Source organism: Anser anser (assembly GCF_964211835.1).
Source record: "Anser anser genome assembly, chromosome: 3".
Classification (NCBI taxonomy): Eukaryota; Metazoa; Chordata; class Aves; order Anseriformes; family Anatidae; genus Anser; species Anser anser.
In genome coordinates this window covers 63781632-63804782 of record NC_139722.1, presented here as the reverse complement: position 1 = coordinate 63804782, position 23151 = coordinate 63781632, and the positions used below count along the sequence as shown (strand labels likewise).

At 42.2% G+C, this 23151-nt stretch overlaps 1 protein-coding gene across 1 annotated transcript in view; it reads left to right on the top strand.

Moving 5' to 3' along the window:
• Positions 1-836: 836 nt before the first annotated feature.
• Positions 837-23151, top strand: part of TXLNB (taxilin beta) — a 35524-nt gene continuing 13209 nt past the window's right edge. The window contains exons 1-5 of the mRNA XM_083830935.1: positions 837-1879; positions 7553-7984; positions 9947-10038; positions 15085-15255; positions 21720-21914. Of these exons, the coding sequence (XP_083687061.1) occupies positions 7567-7984; positions 9947-10038; positions 15085-15255; positions 21720-21914 (876 nt within the window). The 5' untranslated portion in view covers positions 837-1879; positions 7553-7566. The remainder of the gene's footprint in view (positions 1880-7552; positions 7985-9946; positions 10039-15084; positions 15256-21719; positions 21915-23151) is intronic.

Here is a 23151-nt window from a genome sequence, read left to right as displayed (position 1 = left end):
CAGCTTCCAAACTCCTCCAAAAGATTCCCAGCAGAAGTCCCTGACCTTGCAAGCTCCTTTTGATTGTCCTTAAATCTGTGACTTCTTTAAGAGCACTACTGAGCCACCACTAGTGGCTGAAGAAGGTTTGAAGAACTGCTTTTTCACTAAACCACAATACCCACACATCCAAAGATAATATGAGCTGCCTTTTCCAAGCAGATAACTATTTCCACAAATATAACCACACCTTTAGTCCTCTGTAGTGAAAGACTGGGATGCTCCTCATGTACTGAACATTTCTGTGCCAGTACTTCTTGATACTGAGCTGCCCAGTGCAGTTTTCTCTTATATCCCGTATAAATCAGATATGGTTATGGAACATTTCTGGATCCCCTAGTGCCACACAACAATGGGTCAGTTTAAGGAACTACTCCAAATCATTGTAGTATACGCATATTTTTACTCCTATTGTTGTTCTGAGCTTTATTATTTTCCACCAGAACCAAAGTCACATTTCTTTTCTCATAGCACTGCCTGCCACTTCCAGCACCAGCCTATCACTGCCCAGTTGTTTGCGTTTTTGTGCATTGAACTGACCTACATCTCTCCCTGGGGAGTGCGCGGCAGATGGTCCCTAGGCCATCTGGCATCTCAAGATGCTGCCTGAGCAGCTTTGGCTCACAGAATTGGGAGATGCTGGTCACTGGACAAATAGCATGCAGCTGAACTCCCTGCGGAGCGCTCTGCTGTTTATACAAACAACTTCAGGCCAACGTGAACCGGCACGGTAACATGCACAAAGTAGGCCAGACAGGTTACCTTGGCAGCAATGAAAACATTTATTTGAGAACTGCTGGATTCAGAGGGATGACTACACCAGCCATCTCCACCAGTGTTGTTGCCCCAATGGCAGAAATGGGTAAACTATGGTGGCCAGGGTTGGATTACTTGCCCATAAGGAGAGGCTGGGAAAAGTGGGATGTTCAGCCTGGAAAAGAGAGCTCTGGGGACTCCTAACTTCAGCCCTGCAGTACCTATCAGGAGATTATCAAGAAGATAGAAATGGACTCTTCATAAGGGTGTAAGGTGGGAGAACTAGAAGCTGAGCCATGTGAAATTCAGACTAGATTTAAGGAGAAACTTTTTCACCATGAGAAGAGTCAAGCAGGAGAACAGGTTGCCCAGAGAGCTCATGAAGTCTCCATCCTTGGAGATTTTAAAGACAGATATATGGCCCTAAGAGACCTAGTCTGAACTCACAGCTAAGCTTGCTTTGAGCAAGAGGTTGGCTGAGAGACCTCCAGTGGTCCCTTCCAGCCCGTGAGTCTATGATTAAGAATCAGTCAGGTTTATAATAGATTTAGTCCAAATCCCAGGTTGCAAAGAGCAGTCACAGGTGTGAGCTCACATAGTGGAAAGCCAGCCCAGTCTTTTTGGTGCAGACAGAAGAATTACACAGAGTTTGACAAGTCCACAGTGAATACAGACAAATTTCAGGGAGCACAACACATCAAATCTTTGAAGGACTAAGACTTAGCTTTCAAGGATAGCAGCTGTATATGAGTCCTGCCTGTATTATCTCTTTCTAAGGGCTTGAGTCTCTGGTCTCTCATGCTATCTCTGTCAGAGAAGGGAATAGCCAACATAGCTGGGTTACGCTGCCAACAAGCAGGCAGCCTCCCTGCTCGCCTATCAGAGCCAGTCCCCTGCAGAGCGTGCATTCAGTCTCTGCAGCGGTTGCTCCTGCTGTGTCATTCTGTCCTTCCCTCCTCGCTTGGTCTTCCTGTCCCTCTTCTCTTGGTGGTAGGATCATAGGACCAGTGTCCTGTTGCTGTCGTGCCCTTGTCTGAGCTTTCTGCCTGACTTTTTTCTCCGTTCAGCTCTTCTCTTTGCTCTGGTAAGTCTGACAAACAGCTTCCTCGTTGTCACTGCTTGGTGGCATGACGTAAGGACTTTAATCTAAGTACTTCCCTTAGAGATGGTCAGCCCACATTTTCTTGGAATAGGTTTAAAAACCTGGGCACTGTGTGGCGTGTGAGGAAAACAGGGGAGTAGGTGAGGCTATTTCTGAAATTAATAAATACTTTTCTAATGAGTGATAATAATAATAATAATAATAAATTTAAAAAAAAATCAACTTTGGTAGAGGTTGCTTTTGAGTGAGAATAGGGGCTGGTCTGATACAACACTAAGTGATCAAGACTCAGATGCCACATGAGATGTGAGGCAGGTGACATCAGAAAGTCTCCGGATCTGGGCTCTTTCCATGCCTGTAAGAAAATGTGCCACCACACTCCCAAAGTTTTGTGTGGTTTTGTACTAGAAAATTGTACATAAATCATAAAGCTATCCAAGTGTAGCATGTCGTTGATAAAGCTGATTTTGTCGCAGCTTTCAGAAGTAATATATGACAGCGTCTAGGTTATAACAAGGCACTTCTATATTTCTGGAGGGTAATTGGAGCTACACCAGTGAAGGCCATTCCAGGGTTTAATACTTGCTGCTTTGAGGTGTTACTGTAGCTCAGTCTGGTGTTATACCGAGGTAAAGCTTTAGGCTTTATCAGCATATGCTGTCTGGTGTAATTATATGGAACACTTTGTTTTAGGGAATTTATGTGTGAGAGTATGTGAATTTTGAGCATAAAGTGCTAAATACCATTGCCCATTTTAGAAGTGCTTAAAATAACTTCTGGCTGCAGAGCAGGTGCCATGTGTCTTTCTGCTGGATACATGGGGAGGCAAGAGCTAAATATAGGCAATGTAGTAAACCCTCTAGAAGTTTGGGCTGCAAGAAGGGAAGGATAAAAAATTCCCATGAGAAGGAAAGAGAAATACTGTTTAAAAGCGATAAAAAAAATAAATAAATTGCAACACCATGCAAGCCCAAGCTCAGGACATGTATTTTGTGCTCCGTTTGTGCTGGGACGGTGTCTCCCAACACAGTGACAGCATCCACGCCAGCAGGGCAAGGCGGGCTGGCACGGAGTGCTGCATGGGAGCTGTTTGTCCAGCAGCAGGGGTTGTTTGTCCAGCAGCAGCAGCAGCGTGGCTACTGCGTCTTTGCTAAGTCATGCGTGGGCTCTTGCTGACTGGCCTTTTGCCTTGGAAGCACAGACTGATGTTGAAACATGGACAGATATCAAATCACGGTGAACACAGATTGTGCCATAAACGTGAAATGCTAATGGTCAGATCCAAAGAAACTCAACATGACACCAGACTGAATATGCACAATTTTTTCTGTTGCTTCTGGCTGTGCTGCAGGCTTATCCCATTTGTGTGTCTTTGAGGCCAACCTGCTGACTGCTGCTGTGCTGGGCACCAGTCTCAGTACAGGCCAGGAGTCCTCCTACAGAAAGGCGTCAGCCTGGGATTGGCATCTCTCACCTCCCACCCAAGACTGGGGCAGCATCCTGAGGACGTCCACTGTTGTCCTGAGTTATGCCAAGCATTTAACAGAGGAAGGAGGGGAATGGAGAAGAGGCTCTGCCATGGTCAGCACTGGATCTCAGGGTGCTTCCCAGTGGTGGAGAGGAGGACCATCTCTGGAGCCAGGCCCTGAGTTTTGTCATGGTCGGGGCAACCAAGGGCTGAGGTGCAGTTAATCGCAATGCCCACACTTCCTCCCAGCAATGACTTGCAGTTTGCAACCCCAGAGACTCCAGCTTGGCTTTCTTTAACTTTGCTAGTGAGGGGGACAGGCTTAGGGTTTTAAACTTAGGCCGAGAATCAAGGTGAAACACGCGCCTAGGGTCTGGGCTTGAAATTCAGTCTGGCTATCTCAAGCAGACAGGGAGCTAAAAACTCCAAGGCTGATGTAGGGAAAACCCATTGTATGGTTTTATTAACTGTACTTTCCCATTAAAATAAGTATCTGTAAGGAAGAAACTACAGGTGTCTGGTATCAAAATTAGGGCTTAGAAAGTACTGATCTCATGATCATGGAATGGGTCCAGGATCTGGAAACACAGGAGGAAAAGAGTAAACAAGACCCAACGCTCAGACTCAATCAGATGACTGGTCAGTCCTCCCCCTCACCATAAAATAGCTTAAGGCCCAGTCAGAAATTCAGGTGTGTGGAGACAACAGTGATGGTAGTAGGAGTCACAAAAGTCAAGAGGAGGGTCATTTAAATCAGGCTGTGTTTCCCTTCGATCAGTCTGTTTGAAGCCGAGGAGCCAAGGAATTTCTCTGCTGGCTCAGTCACCTAATTTTTAGGTGTTACTGTGTCTGAGACAGCATTTAATGTAAACACTTGTGCTGAGAATGACACCGTAAGTTTTCAATGGTCTGATAAGAAAGGATTCCTGATGTATATCAAGGTTAAGCAGGCTGGAGCAAGAGGAGGACTGGGGCCAACTGCAGTAAAATTTCCCCGCACCAAAGGCTGTTCTCAGCAGATGAAAGCTGCCCCGTCTTCCTAAATATAAACTCTGACACTATGGAAGCCATTACACAAAACAAGGTGCAGAAGTCTTAACAGACATTCCGTCTGTGCTGAAAGTAGTTATCAGATCTCTGATCTGCCCAAAAGGAGAATGGACAAAAACATTAAAATATTTACTTGTCTGTGTAAACATGATCCCCAGTATGATCCAGCAGGTGGGAACCCTTGAGTTAAAGGTTCGTCATTGTGGTTCGTCGTATTTCTGTGGTTTCTGTCTGCTTAACATTCCAAGCTGGTGGCCTAAACCTCAGCAACTGTAAATTGCCGTGGCTTCAGAGACTGATTATAATGAATCCCCTTCTAGTCAGGAAGGATATAGATTATATTAGGAAAGATTTCCTGTGAGACCAACCTTTAAATAACTTGTGTCCTTGGTTCTAAACATCCAGTTTCTCTTCAACTCATCCACGTTTCATTATTACTGAGAAACACCGTTTATAACTTGATCACTGTTGTTGATTTAGAGCCTACTGTGTTTGTAGGCAAACTTAGTGGTTCTCTTAGGAGGAAAACTTAAGCCAGACAGCACTGCTTCATGAGTTAGGACTTGGAGGGGCTTGGAGCCAGCACGATGACGTGGTTGATGGGATCTGGGACTTCACCCGCAAGGAGCCTGAAGGTCAGGCGGCAGGTCAGGGTCAGGATTGGCTCTGTGGGGTGGTCTGGGACAGATACAGCCTGCAAATCCACCAGCACGTCCACAGTGACAAGGCATGTCCATGGGCCAGCTGGGAAGCTCTGGTGCTGGATCCAGGTCAGGGCTGGAGCCAGTGGAGGCTCAAAATGGGCATGGATGTCGCTGGGACCTGACTGCGTTGGAGAGGGGCAGTGGTATGGCCACAGCTGAAAAGCAGCTCCCGAGGGAAAGTAAGGGCAGGTCCTGTCTTTTGGCTTTCTTCACAAGAGCTCCTAGTGGAGAAGAGCTGACCTGGGACACAACCAACCTCCTTCACTTCACCAAGAAGACCCCAGGGATGCACAGGGCCCTGACCACAGGAACATCGACCTGTGCCTTCTTACAAAGACAGGAAGACAGGAAGAAGAGAAATTCATATTTGGAAATGAAGGATTTAGTGGTCCAATTCTCCTTCTGTGCTGAACGTGTTACAAAACTACTTGGTTTAAATTGGGAATATACTTCATGAAACTTTTTTCTGTCTAAGAAAGAGCTGATGATCCTAGTTTTTCTAGCTGCTTGATTGCCAATTGCCAATTAGCTCAAATTAATGAAAACAGATTGTAAATATTAGTATAAACATGTCAGAAACAAACACATATTTTGTGGAACTTCTAGCTTAGCATTTACAATAATGTTACTGAACTGGAATTAATTGACAGTTAATTAACTCCAGTTAAAACAAGATCACAAACTCTAGTCTAACATTCTTGCTAACTGGAATTACTTACCCAAATTTCACATGTGGGGTCTAATCTTTCAGTGTAAATTAAAGTGAATAGGATATCAAATCAGACACAATTTTATAATCACTCTGTGGTAGTATAACAACCATGACAAAAGTAGGAAGGAAGGTATCAGATGCATCAGACTCACAGGATCCATGAGAACAGGGCCATCTGCTTTCCCAAGCCATTGCTGCTGGTGTATTTTACCTGTAGGAGGACTGCCAGGTCATGGTTCTTTATATACTGGCTTTCAGGCACATCCAGAGCCCCCCACAAAGCTTCAAATATACACACATCAAACCTTTCAAATATAGTCCCACAATCAATTGCTCTAGAGATGATGAAACATAATATTTGGATATCATATCCATAAGCCTGACCAAATAGCTCACCAATTGAATCTTGAAAAATATTGCCTTAGTAATGGTCATCACTGCAGTACCAAGAATCACTTTGACTGAGAAGAGTTTAATAACAAACACCATGTCATATATTACAATAAATTACAACTCTCTTATCATATACTGCCTTTGGCCAAATTTGTTTATCATTCTGAAAGCTGCAGAAATTCAGACACCATAAAAAAAATACATTACAGCCAACTGAAGAGGGAACGAAATGCTTCTCAGTTCCATATTTTATAAACAACTTGTCTTTTCAAAAACAAGAAAGTAAGCACCCTAGACACTGGAACAGAACAAACAAAGCAATCTTCCTCTCCTTAGTCCCTACCAGGGACTGACACTACCTGACTTCTACTACCCACCTGACTGACAATATTGTGTATCATATCATTACAAGGAGGAAAAAAATCAGGCTGAAAAAGAGAGAGGAAAGGGCTCATGGCAGTAAGTATCACAATCTTTAGTTGAGCAGAAGTGAGGACTAGTTGCAGTGTTCAAAGGGATGGGAAAATGTAAAGTTCCCATTGCAAATTTGGAGCTAATTATGTGAAATTCACACCAGAAACCGCTGTAGATTATCAACCCATGTTACACCTGGTTGTTTTTACAATCCTGTCACTTAGTTTGTATTTTGTACCTTATCAGACAAGCTGTCAGCAGCACACCACAAGTGCAAGAGAAAGGTGGTTTATAGTTGTTTATCTTATTATGAACTGTTCATTGCTGTTACTTTGGCAGTCCCAGGCCAGGCCACTCATAGATCAAGAATCATGCTGGGCCTTCCAAGAGTGCAGCACAATTTTCAGTTCTCTAGTTTCATTTAAACTCATCCTTTTTTCCTGATTATTGACTTAAGATGTGCTGATGGGTGAGAAACAGGAAATGAAACTGATGCAAATATGAAGTGAAGCTGCCCATGTGGGTAGGCAGCCTAGCAGGTAAAAAAAATAAAAATAATAAAAATCTAGGAAAAAAAAAAAGCAGCAAACAGTATGTTCGGGGGGAAGTAGTACGAATGGCTCTGGTGCCATTTTGTGCTTTATCACTGGCAACAAGAACAAGAGGTTTTGATTTTTCAGTATTAGCTTTGGGCAGACTTCTCTTCTTGGCAGGTGTAAAATTTGCTTTTGTCCCTGTAGGTAAATCACCTTGATGGTTCATTTCAGTGTGATGTATTCTTCGAGCCAGAGCCAGAGGATGATCTGCTTCCCCAAATTCCCCACCAAATCACTCATGTCCTGGCTGAGCTTTGTGATCATCAAGAAGACTAATTCCTCTGCTTTTAAATTAACTCTGCGTTTGCTTTTCATTAGGTATTGCACCAAGCATGGAGAATGACCAGTCCACCGAGCAGCAGCCACAGGCTCCCACCTCACCCAGACTGGATGTCCAGGGGCAAAGCAAGGAGAAACCTGTCCCCAGCTCGCAGCCCCAGGCCCCCATGGACCAGCCAAGCACCTGTCCCGAGGTGGCCGTGTGTGATATCTCAGAGGAGCTGAGCCGGCAGCTGGAGGATATCATTAATACCTATGGATCTGCAGCAAGTCTGATGGAGAAGGAAAGCACTGCAGCAGGAACTGACAAGCCTGAGAAGGGAGAATCGGGCAGCCTGGAGGATGCAGAGTATGAGGATGCAAATGAGGAAAGTGAGAAAGACAAGCCAGCTCCTGGAGATGCTTCAAGAGCAAAGGAGCCCAGTCCCAGCAAGGAGCAAAAATTGGAGAAGAAAATCCTGAAAGGCCTAGGCAAGTGCTTATATGCTTACACAACCCTTCTGCAAACAGAAATAAAACCACCCTGGTCCTTGTTCTTTCCCTTGTTAAGCCTCTACTGTGGCTGACAGAGACTTCTAGCTACCACTGAAAATGACAGTAATTGTTATAACTTCTTTTCTAGTTGATAATGTTCAGCAATTACCCCCAAAAAATACAGTAGGCTGTATCATACATTAGTCCTACAAAGAGGAAAGCTTAGGATCTTATCACATGACTCCTGGGCCACCCAAACTAGTAGCCAAAGCTGTGAGTCTGATGACACACTGCAGAAAACTGCTTCTTAAAGAAAGATAAATCTGATCTAGTTTATGCCCTTGTGCATTTATTTCTTCCCCTGCTTCCTCAGATATGACTTCTCACTGCTCATAACTCTGCTAATAGGGCTACTACATGGAGTGGTCAAGAGGGAATCTGCAGAACAAATTCACTTTCACACTCAGGTTATTTTTCTTCCATCAGACTTCTCGCAGACTGATGTTGGCATTAAGCCAACGTGCTTGTTCTCCCTAAGCACAGTCATTGAGCCCCTTGGCCACTGCAGGATCGTCTTAGCTGAGCTACAAAGAAGTCTCAATAAGTGTTCGTAAAATCTGTCCTTTCTGCAGGACAGCCACTAGAGAGCAATGTAGCTACATCCCAATCTGGCAAATGTGTAGTTTATTTACCTTCCTACACTTAACTTCTGCTGATCTTCATACTTCTCTTATGCTTGAAAACTCAAACCCAACAGTAGACTAATCCTACAGAAAATTCACTGCAGGATGTGCTTACAGAAAAGGGACTAAACGTAGGACAGGGCTTTTTTTTTCTTTTTTTTTTTTTTTTCCAAGTTCCTTGAACGTCCAGGAGAAATAAAGTTCCTGTTTCTATGACCTTGGCTTTGGTGCAGTTAGTGATGCCTCTCCAAGATGAGTGGAAACGCTATCAAAGCACAGTTCTCCAGCTCCACTTGCAACAGTTTTCACTCCAGGATTGTTTTTAGCTTACATTAATTTATTTATACCAGAGCTGTAGAGAGAACTTAGTCTGAAATTGTGGGTTTTCTCCACAGGCAGTACCTCTGAACTGCACCAGACTTGAAGTAGAACAAGTCCAGCCTAAGACAGAAAGTGATTTGTCCTCACAGCCTTTCAGGAAAGAGGTGCATTTGGAAAAGCATGGGCAAGCCCTTTGCACCACAGCCATCCTCATCTCCAAGGGATGCCAGGGACATTTTGTATTCTAAGAACAAGTGGTGTTCAAACTCCAGCTCACACTCGGGACTGAAATGAATACCGGGAGGTATCAACATTGAAGCAATACCTAAGTGGCTACACAGTGATTTAGCTATGTATGGCAATATAGTTATTAGACTGTGAATGCATTGTCTCTGGTATCCATATTCTCTGCACCAAGTGAGGGAACTAATTTACACCACACTCATATAGCCCAGACCTGGCCAGCAATATCTGCTATCTGTTTGTTTCCATGTGCACCATAGTCTCTGTACCTAACTTAATCTTCCTTGTATCTTCCATGGGTTGAGCAGCACAGGAGTACACCAGCCTTTATCTGTTTGTTCTTGCAAAGTGATCTTCTTTGGGGCCAGGCCCTTTGCATCCTATTCCAGTCAAGTGTACCGTATACGCGATCCAGTCATGTTACTAAAATATGAAATGAAAAACAGATTACACAGGAAAAAGTCATTTTACTTGCCAATGATTTTGCTAGAAGACAGCACATTACTGAGGTCTGAAATTGGAAGAAAATTCCAGCATGCTTTTTTGTACAGGGGAACAAACAAGAAATTGACAGCAAAAACAGTTCCTTTCCTTCCAAAACACCCTGAGTTTTTACGGCTTCATGTACTAAAAAAAATACTAATAATAAAAAATCATGACAGCACATCAGGTACAAACTACATCTACCATCAAATATCTTCTTCTTTTTAAGGGAAGGAAGCTACCCTGCTGATGCAAAGCTTGAACAAGCTGAGTACCCCAGAGGAGAAGCTGGACCTGTTATTTAAGAAGTATGCTGAGCTGGTTAGTACAGCACTGGTTCTCTCATAACTGTCTATACAGGAAGGTATAAACACACATGCCACATAGCATGGTCAAACCTCACGTCATAGTAGAATCTGTCCTATTAATTTTATCCAAAAATAATTCTCATGGTTAAATAACCAATTATGAGTGAGAAGGAGGGGGAAAAAAAAAAAAAAAAGTAAGGAAAACAAGCTGGACTTTGGGTTAAATTTGGAAGGGGCTAAAAAGTTGATGAGGCAGAATATTTGTACTTAAAGGGAAATTTGTGTAAACAATTCTGGTAGAATGAAGATTAACTGAAGGCATAGGTTCATCACTCAAATGAGAGATTATAGCCGTAACAAAAAAAACACCTCTTTGTTAAATCTGTTTATTCACCATTATTCTTAATATAGTTTTCATAAGTTGATATATTTATTTTAATACTGTAAGTATAATTCAATTTTTCAGGGAGAAGATGATTTTATTCTAATCCTCTACACATCTCTCCCTTATTCAAGGCCTGTATGGTTCTTCTGTTGGAGAAACTGTTTTCGTTAAGAGATTATCCGTGATTATTTTAGACTAAATATTCATTTTATGCATCCCTAGAGTATTCACTGGAATTCATATAATACCAGATCTTTATGTAACAGGTATTGGAATAGGCCAATGAATTTTGAAACCCTAGATATTTTAACACAGAAAAAAAAAAAAAAAGGCAAGCCTTTTCTCTATTATCATCTTTTGAAAATAATACAATCTTCCTTTTCCTTGTACATATATCGTACTTCACAGCAAAACTGCCTTTCTTCTGCAGGCAGTAGGGATGCAATAGGCTCAAGTCTTACAGCACAGCCTTCAAGCTGGCACTCAGGCACTGCTAACATGTCCAGATAGCTAAAAAAGACAGGATAGATTCATTTGCAAGGTTAAGAAGAATAGAGATACGAAGCTGTTTCACAGCACCAGACCAACCCACGAGCTGCAGATGAGCACAAGCCCTGCTTTCAGGCTCTGGTTTGCCAGCCCACAGCAGCTCAGAGTGGCTGGCACTCTCGTCTTCCCCTTCTGCAAGGAGCCTTGCATATCTCTGCATGCAGATGTTGTTTTACATTACATATCAGTGATTTGATCAACGAAAAAACAGTATGAGATTTAGTATAAAATGTTAGAAAGTAGAAAATAGAGAACTGAAGCTAATCATCAGAGAAACCAAAACAGTGAAATGAACAGTCAAATTCTCTGCCACCATAATGTTGCCCCTGTAATGATGCCAGCTACTTGACTCCCCTTCTCTGTTTTTTTTCCACACTGGAGATGCGTTATTTACAGATGAAGGATTTTCTTCTCAGTAGTTAAAGGGCTCTATGATCATAAGCAGTGGAAATCTTACAAATGAAACGGCTGCAACATTTTACAGTTTGTTGAGCACTGAAAAATATGTGAAGTAGGCCATTGACTTTGTAATCAGTTTTATGCATGGATGTGTTCAAGTCTTATCATAATATAAAGTTCAACTTTCCTTTTTTTTTTTTTCATCTAAAATTCTCTGACTTCAGAAATTGGGCTCTGGCGGTTCATAGTTTAGCCCTTGCCTAAAGGAACTTCATGCTAACAGGTTAACTGAAATAGGACTTTCTCTGTGATGTACTCTCCACTGCATTCAAACATTGATGGAACACTTTATAAAAGAGGACCCATATTGCCACTAATCCATGCAGGAGGAAACTGCTAAAACAAAAATACTGTGTATTCAGTTTTGACATTCTGTGCAATATCACTAAAATGAATCATTTAATTTATATAATTAAAAGCTTGTTGGAAAAAACAAACAAACAAACAAAAACCTTCCACTGCTTGTTCAGCACAGCTAAGGAACGTAGTGTGGTTAACAGGTTGTTAGCAGTCAGCACTAGTAGCTGCCACTCTGTCCTCTTTCCCAATCCCATCACACACTGAAGGTCACTTTTTGCTTTTGCTCAGTCCTTTTCCAGATGGATCAGCTCCCTGGTCCAGTGAACCATGTGGTGTCAGAAGCACTTGTTGCAGCACAGCTCCGGGGATGGTACAGTGCTATGTCAGGATGAATTGGGTGCTGGCAATGGCTTCAGCTGCATTAGGTGGTGCTGCTGGTGGCTCTGGCTGAAGATGCTGCTCATGCCTGGGGACCCAATGTAGTACCAGCATGTCCCTACAGTCACCCAGCTATTTATATTATTTATGTTATTTATGTTATTTAATTGTTAGTACATGCCTTGGCACAGTGTATAGCAATGAGTACAAGAGAAAATGGGTGGCATCAGGGAATAGCTTGGGCCGCATCCCTGCTGGAGTGAATAAAGCCATGCCCCCAGGGACAGGGAGGAAAGCAGTTTAGTTACTTGGGCACAAGCTGCACCACACTACTCACTACCAGAGAACACTTTATCTGCTGATACTGTTGTAGTCAAAGTGGTTCAGGTTGGTAGAGCAGACTGTGCTTTATTTTAGCTTTTGCTACAGTTGTTACAGAATTCATAGAATCATAGAATGGCTTGGGTTGGAAGGGACCTCAAAGATCACCCAGTTCCCACCCCCCTGCCATTGACAGGGATGCCACCCACTAGATCGGGTTGGCCAAGGCTCCATCCAGCCTGGCCTTGAACACCCCCAGGCATGGGGCATCCACAGCTTCTCTGGGCAACCTGTGCCAGTGCCTAAAGAACCAACGCCCGAGCCACCTCCACCACCACCACAGCACACCCACTTCTCAAGCACTGGCCCCACATGCTGCAAGCGCTCACTCAGCACCACTTCTGGAGCAGATTCCTCACTCTCTCGTATTTTCAGAAGCCCTGAGTGTCTCTCAAGTTCTGTATACAGCAACTATACGCTAATACATAGACATAAGTATTGTCAGTCTGCAGCAGGATTAAGATAAAACTTTTTTTCCCCATAAATTGAGAGTTTATCTAACTAGGTCAGCCTTCAAAAATCAGAATTCCTTCTATTTGAAGTTAATTTTAGCTAATATTTCATCAATTATTTTTTTTAAATCATCCCTGGTGCTCTTGTGTCACTCTTATTTACTAGTGAGTATCCTTCTTCAGTGCAAAAGTAATGTCGTATCCTAGATATTTCTGAGAACTTTCAAACATAATTTTCTACAGCAAGCCATTTTTATGGGGGGGGGGGGAAAAAAAGGCAAAAAATGCTAGGAAGACTTTTCCTATCATGATTAAGATCAGTTTCATTCTAAGCCCCCTACCTCAAGCACAGCTTGAGTGAATCATCGAAAATTTGGACAAAGCATTAACTGCTAAGCACAGACTGCACATGCAAAATGTGAAGCAAAAAGAACATTTTGTGTGTGTTTTTAAAAAGGAAAGGGGAAGGGGCCAAAATCAAGCTTATAAAAGAAAACAAATCTCAGCCTTAATTACAGAGAGGGTTTTTTTTTCTCCTTACAATACTAGAAAAATTACTTCAGCTAGTGCAGCTTGATTAGATGTAGAGGCCCCTATTCTAATCTTCTGGGGTAAAAATACACAAAACACATGCTGAAAGTTGAGCGTAAACAGTAAATATACTTCAAGCTGGCGATTGCATTGGTTTGTGGTATGACTAGCTGTGATTTGATTGATAATACACAGAGCTCTGTACTGTAAGCATAAATTACAGAACATCTGCAGAGAACAGATCCTTGGGCAGAGAAAGTGCAACATATTATTTCTGTCGTCTGCCTTCTTTGAGCTGCACATTGCTCCTCTGCACTCACAAACTTTCCCAGTCATGCGGGGGTTAATAATTAATACCAGCGATACCATATTATTACATAATATATCCTAATAACAGCCATTATTATTAAAGTTTGCATATCACAGCTCGTGAATAACTGGAAAACATCTGGACTTTAGAAATGTCTCACAATGCATTCATGCCTGTAATACAGCGAGGAGGGCTGCTGTGGGTTGGAATGGAAGAAGAAATCTTTAAAAGCTTTAGAAGTGAAATGGTTCTTTGACATTTCTGTTATGGTGTTAATTTGTAGTGCAGCAAATTTCTCCAAACAGCCAATAATAGGCATGTGTCAGAAGAAATGACCAGTCCATTAGCAAGGCCCTTGCTCCCTCTCATCCCACCTCCAGCGTCACGCTCCCCACCAGCCCTTCGGGGAACGCAGGAGCTACGCATCCACAGAAACAGTTCCTAAGTGAACTTCATGGCCTGGCCATAATTTCCTCAGCAATTACGTGGAGCCAAAGAGCTGGAAAGAGGCTTGACTCACTGTAACCCACCCCCATGAGGGGGACCTTCAGAAACATAAATGGCAAATGCTCCCACATGTGTCTGCGAGTGAGAAAAGCCTGGCTAAGAGGAAATGCCCACAGGTTGTTCTGGAGAGCTCTTCCCTGAAGAGCCTTGTCCTGGTTTCAGCTGGGATAGAGTTAATTTTCTTCCTAGTAGCTGGTATGGTGCCATGTTTTGGATTTAGGATGAGAATAATGCTGATAACACACCGATGTTTTTAGTTGTTGCTGAGCAGTACTTACAAGTCAAGGACTTTTCAGCTTCTTATGCTGCTTTGCCAGATAGGAGGCTGGGGTTCTCAAGAAACTGTTCCTATCTCAATCCACAAGTTTGTGCACTTTTCAATTTTCTCCCCTATCCCACTGTGGGGAATGTGAGTGAACAGCTGTATTGTGTTTAACTGCCTGACGAATTAAACCACAAAAAGCCTTCTGCCTCCAACAGCAGCAAAGCCCTCACACAGACTCTATCCTTGGTGTCCAGCACCTTTTCTGCTGTTTTGTTTTTGTTGTCACTGTTGTTTTGTTTTCAACAGTTTTCTGGGTATCTAGGAAATCTGGGGACTTCTCTTTCATGAAGTTGCAAAATAGAATGAGCTACTATTGAGTTATCTTGATGATCTGGAGAAATCTCATTGCATTAAGAGCTACCAACTGCTCTTGTTCTTAACACTAAAACAAAAACAAAATCTCACAGCTGCCCTTCAAATAAATTAATTTCCTTTTCTTTCCTTTTCCTCTTCATCTGTTTTAACCCCCATTCCCTGCCCAGCTTGAAGAACATCGTGCTGAGCAGAAGCAGCTCAAGTACCTGCAGAAGAGGCAGGCCCAGATCACCAAGGAGAAGGACCAGCTGCAGAGTGAGCACAGCCGAGCCATCCTTGCCCGCAGCAAACTCGAGAGCCTGTGCAGGGAGCTCCAGAGGCACAACAAAAACCTCAAGGTGAGTGTTGGCCTTATCGAGGCGCCCAGCAGAGAGAAGGAAGATGCCCAGTACATGGTACTGGGCAGCTGTCTCCAGGTGGTCCTGCTTTAGCAGGGCAATGTGACCAGGTGATCTCCAGAGGTCCCTTCCTACCTCAGCCGGTCTGATCTTGTGATTCTGAGTTCACCTACATTAGCTGTAAGCCATTCTTGTGTTACCAGGTAGTCCAGCACAGGAAAAATAAGTAGTGCCAACAGATAAGTCATGCCAAATTTGCTGTGGCAGGTCACCCTCTCCCTCCCAGCAGGGTCAGTCACCCAGCACCAGGCCTAGCTGCGAGAAGTGTCCATGTTGCTCCAGCTCTCAGCTCCAACCTGCTGGCATGGAGGGTCCAAGTGTGAAGCAGGCAGCTGGGGAGGGGTGTTTTTTAATCTGTAGCAGCTGGGTCTTCCAGAAGATATCTTCTCAGATCCCTGTGACTACAAATGTGAATACAGGTGTGTGGCCAGAATTATACAAACACCAGATTTGCTGTACAGGACTCACAGAAGGCTGGCAGCTGTTTTCATATGATTTGAGCTCCTGGGCATTTTCAAGCGATCTGTGATGTCTGTCAGTCAGGACATTTTCCTCAAGACATCAGGCTTCAAAACAGCAAGGATGCTGACACTGTTTGTGGAAGTTGTCTGGATTACAAACACCAGTTCAGAAAGGAAATCCTCAAGAGTGTCAAGACGCTGGGACCCATATACCAGATCTGCCTATTCCTTGGTGCACCATGCCATATAAATGTGAAATTTATAATCTGATTATGGTTCTTAAAAAATTCTAGGTTGAAGGTATATATTTCTGTTGTGATCTTTCTTTTTACTTTTGAGAATATGTTAGTGACAGTAGTGTTATACAAAAAGCCTCTGCTTGCTCTATTCAAAATCCTTTATGGAGGTATAGTTATGTGTAGAACAACACATATGAATTCTTAGCAGCAACAACCTCACCTCACATAACTTCTATTAACTGTATAGATTCTCATTCATTTCTACCACCTCAGGAGTGGGCGTTCAGGGGCTAGCCTTAACTTTTACTGTGTGTTCGTAAGAATATATCTGTGAGAGGAAACAGCCATGTCTAAACACAAACTATGCATGAGTAGGTGTAAAGCAGTTTAACAGACAGGAAGCATATCTCTGTGTGCTCAGTTACAGTAGCTCAAAACTGTCAGTGTCAAATAAATTCTTGCCTATCATTTGTACCAAACCTGGTGTATATTAAGCTATATCTCAGTATCGATCCACACTGATCTACCAGAGCATCTTTGGCAAAATCTCTCAGCAGAAATACAAACCAATTTTAAAGTGATTTAAGAGTACAGTGCTTTGTATAGACTTAACTGAGACTTCTAAAGCAATCAAATCATATGCCCAAGTCAGTGGAAAAAGGTATAGAGAAAAACTAATTATATTCAGAAAACGTATTTGAAACAGGTTTTGTTGAATGACTTGCACTATCTCCCAGCTATCATATGCTTATTAATCCCACTAGTAGAGAATAACTGTTTTTCTTTCTCTTTGCATACAAATAGTTCATCATGCATTTTGCCTTTACATTTAGGAAAGTCTCTTTCCAACATCTTCCCACTTGTTGGTCTGTTTTACTTTGCAACTAAGTCCCCTAAATAAAATCATCAATTCCTCATTCAGTTCTGATTTTTTCCCTTGTACTTAAGCCAGGGGAGTCAGGAAAGGTACCTAAGCTGATATTTCAGCTAAGGAAGAAGTGTTTGAAATTTGGGCTCTTCTTTCTAAGAAGCTGGAGAACTTTTAAGAAACACTGAATACTGGCTTTCCTCTCTTTCCTGTGTCTTCAGCATTAAAAAAAAAAAAAAAAAGTATAACAAATATATTTGCAGAATAAATTAATAAATAAAGAAATTCAATATATTTATCTGGTTTTGTCTCTCTAACAATTTTACCACAATTCTTGGAATATTTGCCTTTAAGCTTTAGCTTCTGGAGATCTGTGAGTATCCAGAATCTCATCTTCTGTTTATTTAAATTAGTGTAATTTTCTTTTGCTTATGACTATATTGAGAGGGCTCAAAACAGGGCTATTGTGCGTTATTTTTAAAACCCCATGCTTAAGTAATTTTTATTTTGGCTTTAGCAGGACAGAGAAGCTGATTCATAATTTTTTTAACATTTGGGATTAGCTTTTCTGATTACGTTCCAAAGGAATGGAAAATAAAAATTGTTGGAGATTGTGTCATTTTAAGAGCAAAGAAGCCTGGCCTATCCAGATCATGAATAACCTCTGACTTGCCATGTGGTACATTATATGCACATCATGTCATGTAAATGTCGTCTTCACTCATCTGGTGTGTGGAACTCCCATTAATTGGAGATTGGTGCAGCCAAGTGGTGATGAATATGCAATGCGGAGCTGCACTGAAAATCCACAGTGCAGATCAGAGAAGAGAATTTCTGGTTAGTATTAGATACTGGCCTCAAAATTTCACTTACTTACAGTCCAGCTATTCAGATTACTTCCTAGCAGTTACAGCTCACAGCAGAAAACAGATGTTTAATTCTCCCTCCAAGAAAAGCAAAATAAATGTTCGTGAAGTAACAACATATTGCCACTGCAATGGAGAATAGCTCTGCTAAGAGCAATAGCATCTCATTTCTCTGCATTGTGTTAGTGTTCTGCCAATTAGCTGAAGGTCTGGTGGCTACTTAGTGTCTTGTAGTAACATATCTCAGGTCCCTTGTCCTTCCTGCTACTGGCATTAAGCAGTGACTTTCATACAAATGTCACAACAGTCAACAGCTTTGAATATGGGCTCGGCTCCAAACTGCAGACCTAAGGCTCAGACCAAGCTGCCTGGGAGTGGGGAGAGCAGTTCACTGAAAATGAGGAGTCTGCACTCACATCATCTCTGCTGATACGGCTTCAGCAGACTAACAGTTGTCTTGATTTGCCCTAGAGAGAGATGAGGACCAGAGATAACATTGCCCTTCTATTTGCAAATTATTTCACATTCCAGTGCTAAATCCCAAAGTGCAAAATATCCTTGTCTTAATTTTACAAGGTTTTGTTCAATGCATTTTTACGTTGTTAGCAGCAAAACACATGAGAGTGATAGCGGTGCTGCAGCAGGGGTAGATACAGAGCACAAAGATTAAGAAAGGACAGAGGGAAAGAAACAATAGTGGCTGGATATTAGTCTTCTACAACCAGAAATCTTAAAAGAATTTACAATTGTTTTTTATTTATTTTCCTTCCCCTCACTAAAACTGAATGTTTAATTTAAAACTGTTAAAAGAAATAAACAGACAGTGCGGGAGTGTGGTTCACACATTATGAATTCACTGTGGTGATGCTGAGAAGTCACCACCCCAGACGCTCTCAGCTCTGCTCCCTACAACCAAGCAGGGCAGGAGTTCCAGGCTCTGTGCAGCTAATGCAGCTGTAGCAGCAATAACACAGGGTGGAGGGCAGTCTTCAGTCTTCCAGTCAGGGGACAACCTTAATTTTACAAGGATTTTACTTTGCAGTATGGAGTCTTGAAATGGGAGGGACTAAGGAACCTACTGGAAAAAGGGTATTTTCTCACATTATGGGGCCAGGTCTAAAGAAACAGCTGTGGCCTTGTGATAACAAAATCTGTGTGATGCTGATGACTTGGGGGTCTGTCAGACTGTGAGGTGGGTGAAGGGGAGCTGGCAGGAGAGCAGGGCTCCATGGGCATCCAGACCCCTCCCTGGCTCCAGTGCAACCTCAGCCATCAGCTTTTACAGCTAGTAAAGGCTCAGTGTTAAAGTAGACACCTCCACAGACCCATCACTATTCCCATGGTATTATCAGTACTGCTGACAAACCTCTGAAGCTGAACCCTTTTTACCTTTGGGCCCAGGCAACAGTCTAGCATCAGATGGGAGCAGCAGCATCGCAGGCAGCTCCCTGGTATGGCACCGCATCAGGCACAGAGGGCTTTTGTTCCCTGGCACAGGGACTCTGAGGAGCTCGCTGGGGCACACCCCAGCCCCCATAGGCTTGTTCTCCAAAGGAGAAGAGGTCAAGAGAAATTCACTGCCCTGCAACAAAACGCATCTTAGTTCTCAGCATTTATAACCATGAAACTTTGTATTCTCTCTGTCCTCTGTGTAATTATTCTACTCAGGAAAAAAAAAAAAAGATGAGCAGAAAATAAGATCCTCTGGGTAACACACGCACTTTTCTTTTTTTAAATATTTGCATGATTGCTACTCTCAGGATATCTCATTTCACCTTGTAACAGAGCTGTTCAGTGTGACTTATATGCAAGACACCATTTTTTTATTTCATATTCAGATGGATTTATTACTCCGGTGAGCTTTAAATCACAGCAGTGACATTGTGTTATAACACTGTTTGGTCCATTGAAACAATGAAGTATTTTTGAGGAAGGGTGTTTTGAAGCCATAGAAATAGGACTCCAAACATGTTCAGTTTCTCACTCTTGTATTTGACTACTTGAAGTGGAGGCACCTGGTCAATCTTCTCCCTGCTCAGAGCTGCACCTAAGCAATGGAGAAGAAAGAGCCATGAGCAGTTTTTTAAACAGTGTATTAAAGGTAAAACAGAATTCTGACTTGACTAAACCCATCAAGGAGTTCGAGTTAAATTTGGCAAAGTTTCAAACAAGAATAAAAGTTTCAAACAAGAATAAAAAGGACTACTTTTATATATATATTTTATATATATAAATATCACTTTTCAGAAGAAAATTAAATGTTTCATTGTGGGAATGCTGAAACCATTGTTTTAAAATGCTTTCTAAGTAGCATTTTAAACTCTATTTTAGAACAGTATTTCTGTTCTAAAATCATCCTTAAAAGAGTTAAACAAAAAAGAAAGTACAAACAGAACACAGCTCAAATTCTCATCAAGCAAAATATTTCAGGATAACTCAAAATCATTCTTACCAATTCCAAAAAATAAAAATAAAAATTAGAGAATTTCTCTTTCATCTTGCTCCATATTTTTTGTGTGTCCAATTTCCACCCCAGGTATTGAACCAGGAACCCCCCCAGCCATTTGCCCAGCTCCCTCTGTCATTCTTTCCTCCCTTTAAGAGTTCTGGGCTCACACTTCGTTTTACACTGTTAGTGAACACACACGCATGTTCTTTTGTAAAATTCAGCGCACAACAGGATTTTACAGTGATTTCTGTCCACTGCTGTAATATTATCACACATAGCTCCAACAGCTTTCCTCCTGTCATCCAAAGCATTGTCATCCTTATTGCTTCCTGGCAGCAAAAGGACAAACGTCTTCTACCTTGAACGGGAGTGTTTCAAGATCAGTCTTGTGATTTGCATGTTAAGTAGAAATTGGGTCACTTGGTATTCAACTTACTTTAAGAGTAGGACCTGAACCAACACCCTTTATGTCACATTTATGATATAAATTATACTTCATTAGAGTCAGTGAAGGCTTTATTCAGATCTATTTACAGAAAATATTCATATGCAGTGTTATCAGAGATTTTTATGTAAATGACTACACTAGTTGAAACCTTATTAGAGTACGCCATTTGCATGCTGTGGAGAGGTTTCTTAAAATGGTTCTGGCATGATTCGTAACGACAGTAGATATTGTACTTGCCACTGCATATGAGGATTACATTCCCCAGAAGGGCAGATTGCCCTGGAAGCAAATGGGTAAAAGGAAATAAAACTTGTCCACGGTTCTTCACTGAAAGCAAAGAATCTAGATTCTTTCCACATTCTCTTTTATATATAAAAAGAATTTCAAAACAGAATTTCAACAGTTGGTTAAAACATAATCCATCAATCTTTCTCCAAGACAAATTCTGATTCTCTACGTTGAGTCTCTAAGAACCAGCCCACAAGCTCTCCTTGATTCTACCACCTAATAAGTTCAACCCAATATTAGTGACAGTTAGAAAGCAAGGCTAGGAAATGTGAGGAATGGGAAGGGATTCTACAGAAAATAGGGAATTCCTCTTAATAAATGATAATCCAAAATTCCATAAATTTGATATGAGGGTTTCTAGTTAAACGGAGGCATTTTAAAGGGTGAATTCATAATTCAATCAAAAAGCATTCTGATAAAAGAGCTTTTGACTACTTCCACAAAATATCTTCCAAAGTAAAAGCTGTGCTACAGTATCATGAATTAAGACATGCATGAACGTCCCCTTTTCCAGGATCACTTTGATCTGAAACTCTGTTCTACATCCATCTTTATAAATGCAAATTCTTAGTTCTGTAATTTTTTCAAGACCGCTGTATAATTTGCTCTGTAAATTTAGAATCATGCCTAATGCTGGAGCACATGAAAGGAAGAAAATCTCCAAAGAGGAATGTAAAGATGTATAAACCCTTCAAAGAATAGCTTTATGCTACTCTGAAACAGTATCTTTTTGGAACTGCTTATTATGCATCTTACATTACTGCCTTCTCTCCTGTTTATAACAGGAGGAAACGATTCAGCGGGCACGGGAGGAAGATGAGAAGAGGAAAGAAATTACTAATCATTTCCAGGGCACGCTGAGTGAAATCCAGGCTCAGATCGAGCAGCAAAGCGAGAGGAACATGAAGCTCTGCCAGGAGAACACAGAGCTGGCAGAGAAGCTGAAAAGCATCATTGACCAGTACGAGCTGCGGGAAGAGGTGAGCGCAACACCCACGGAGACAGGCAGCAAACCCAGCTTCCCAGGGGAAAGCAGAACACATTGCCAACCTGTCCCCCCGCACGATATCGTTTGGGTATCTCGGGCGACTTCCACCGTGCTTTGCAAACTGGTTGGAGCTATGCATGCATCGAGCCAGTGGGATCCCATATGGCGAACGTGGGTGAAGAGTTGTCCAGACCGGCATCCTGCCTGCAGCACCCACAGCATCTTTGCCTATGATGGGTGGGGAGAGGGACCAAGGTGCCCAAGCAGCAGGGTACCTGCTAAGCTGCACCCCAGTCCACACGCAGCTCCCCCAAGTCCATAAGGAACCCCAAAGTCCCGAATGAGCACCATCTTTTTGCACAGTCTGGCCCACTGGTGATGCCAGATGCACTTCTGATCCCCCAAGACACAGGTTGCTGAGAAGAGTCCTGGTGTGAATGCTTCCGCTCTTCCCAGAAGCAGAAAACTAATAACAAAAGAGAGAGAGGGGCCCTTTGCTTTGGAATATATTCTTCTTTGCAGGAACAACGTTTACCATAAAAACTAGCAGATAACACAGGGATGGAAAATTGCATTAAATGTAAATATTAGAATAGGTCAGATAATTTTGACACACAAAAAAAAACAACTCTGGAAAAGTCCCAAGCTACTATTTTTGTTTTGATTTTATGAAAATGCTAACAAATATCACAGTGGGTCTTTTTATTGTTTCTAAATGTGTTGATTGTGAGTCTCAATGCAACCAGACAACATTATCATGCTGAATAAAACATAAGTAACCTGTCATTACAATCTGCAATGCCCGATACAATACACTCATTTCTAAATCTGTTGCATCTTGTATGAAGCCTTATGTTGAACGAAGGGAATGTACATCCCTGTCTTGTGGTTTCTATAAAAGGACAATGTAAAGCAGAGGGATGTGCTCAGAATATTTAGTCTTATTTAAATGCAGCACAAGTTAGGAGGGCTATCAGCAACGCTTACCTCCTGAAGGTCACCATGGAGCCAGAAGTTTTACAGGCCACAGGAGACCTATGGTTCATCTGGTCTGATCTCTTCCACATCCCCACTCGTACTTTTACCCAAGCCCTCCGAGCCCACATTATGCACGTGAGGACAGAGCAAATGGGATGTACAGGGCATGTGTTAACAGAGAGGGCAGTAGGAGATGTGCATATGCTCCCAAGTACTGCAGGTGCAATGTGTTTCTACACATTTATCTACAC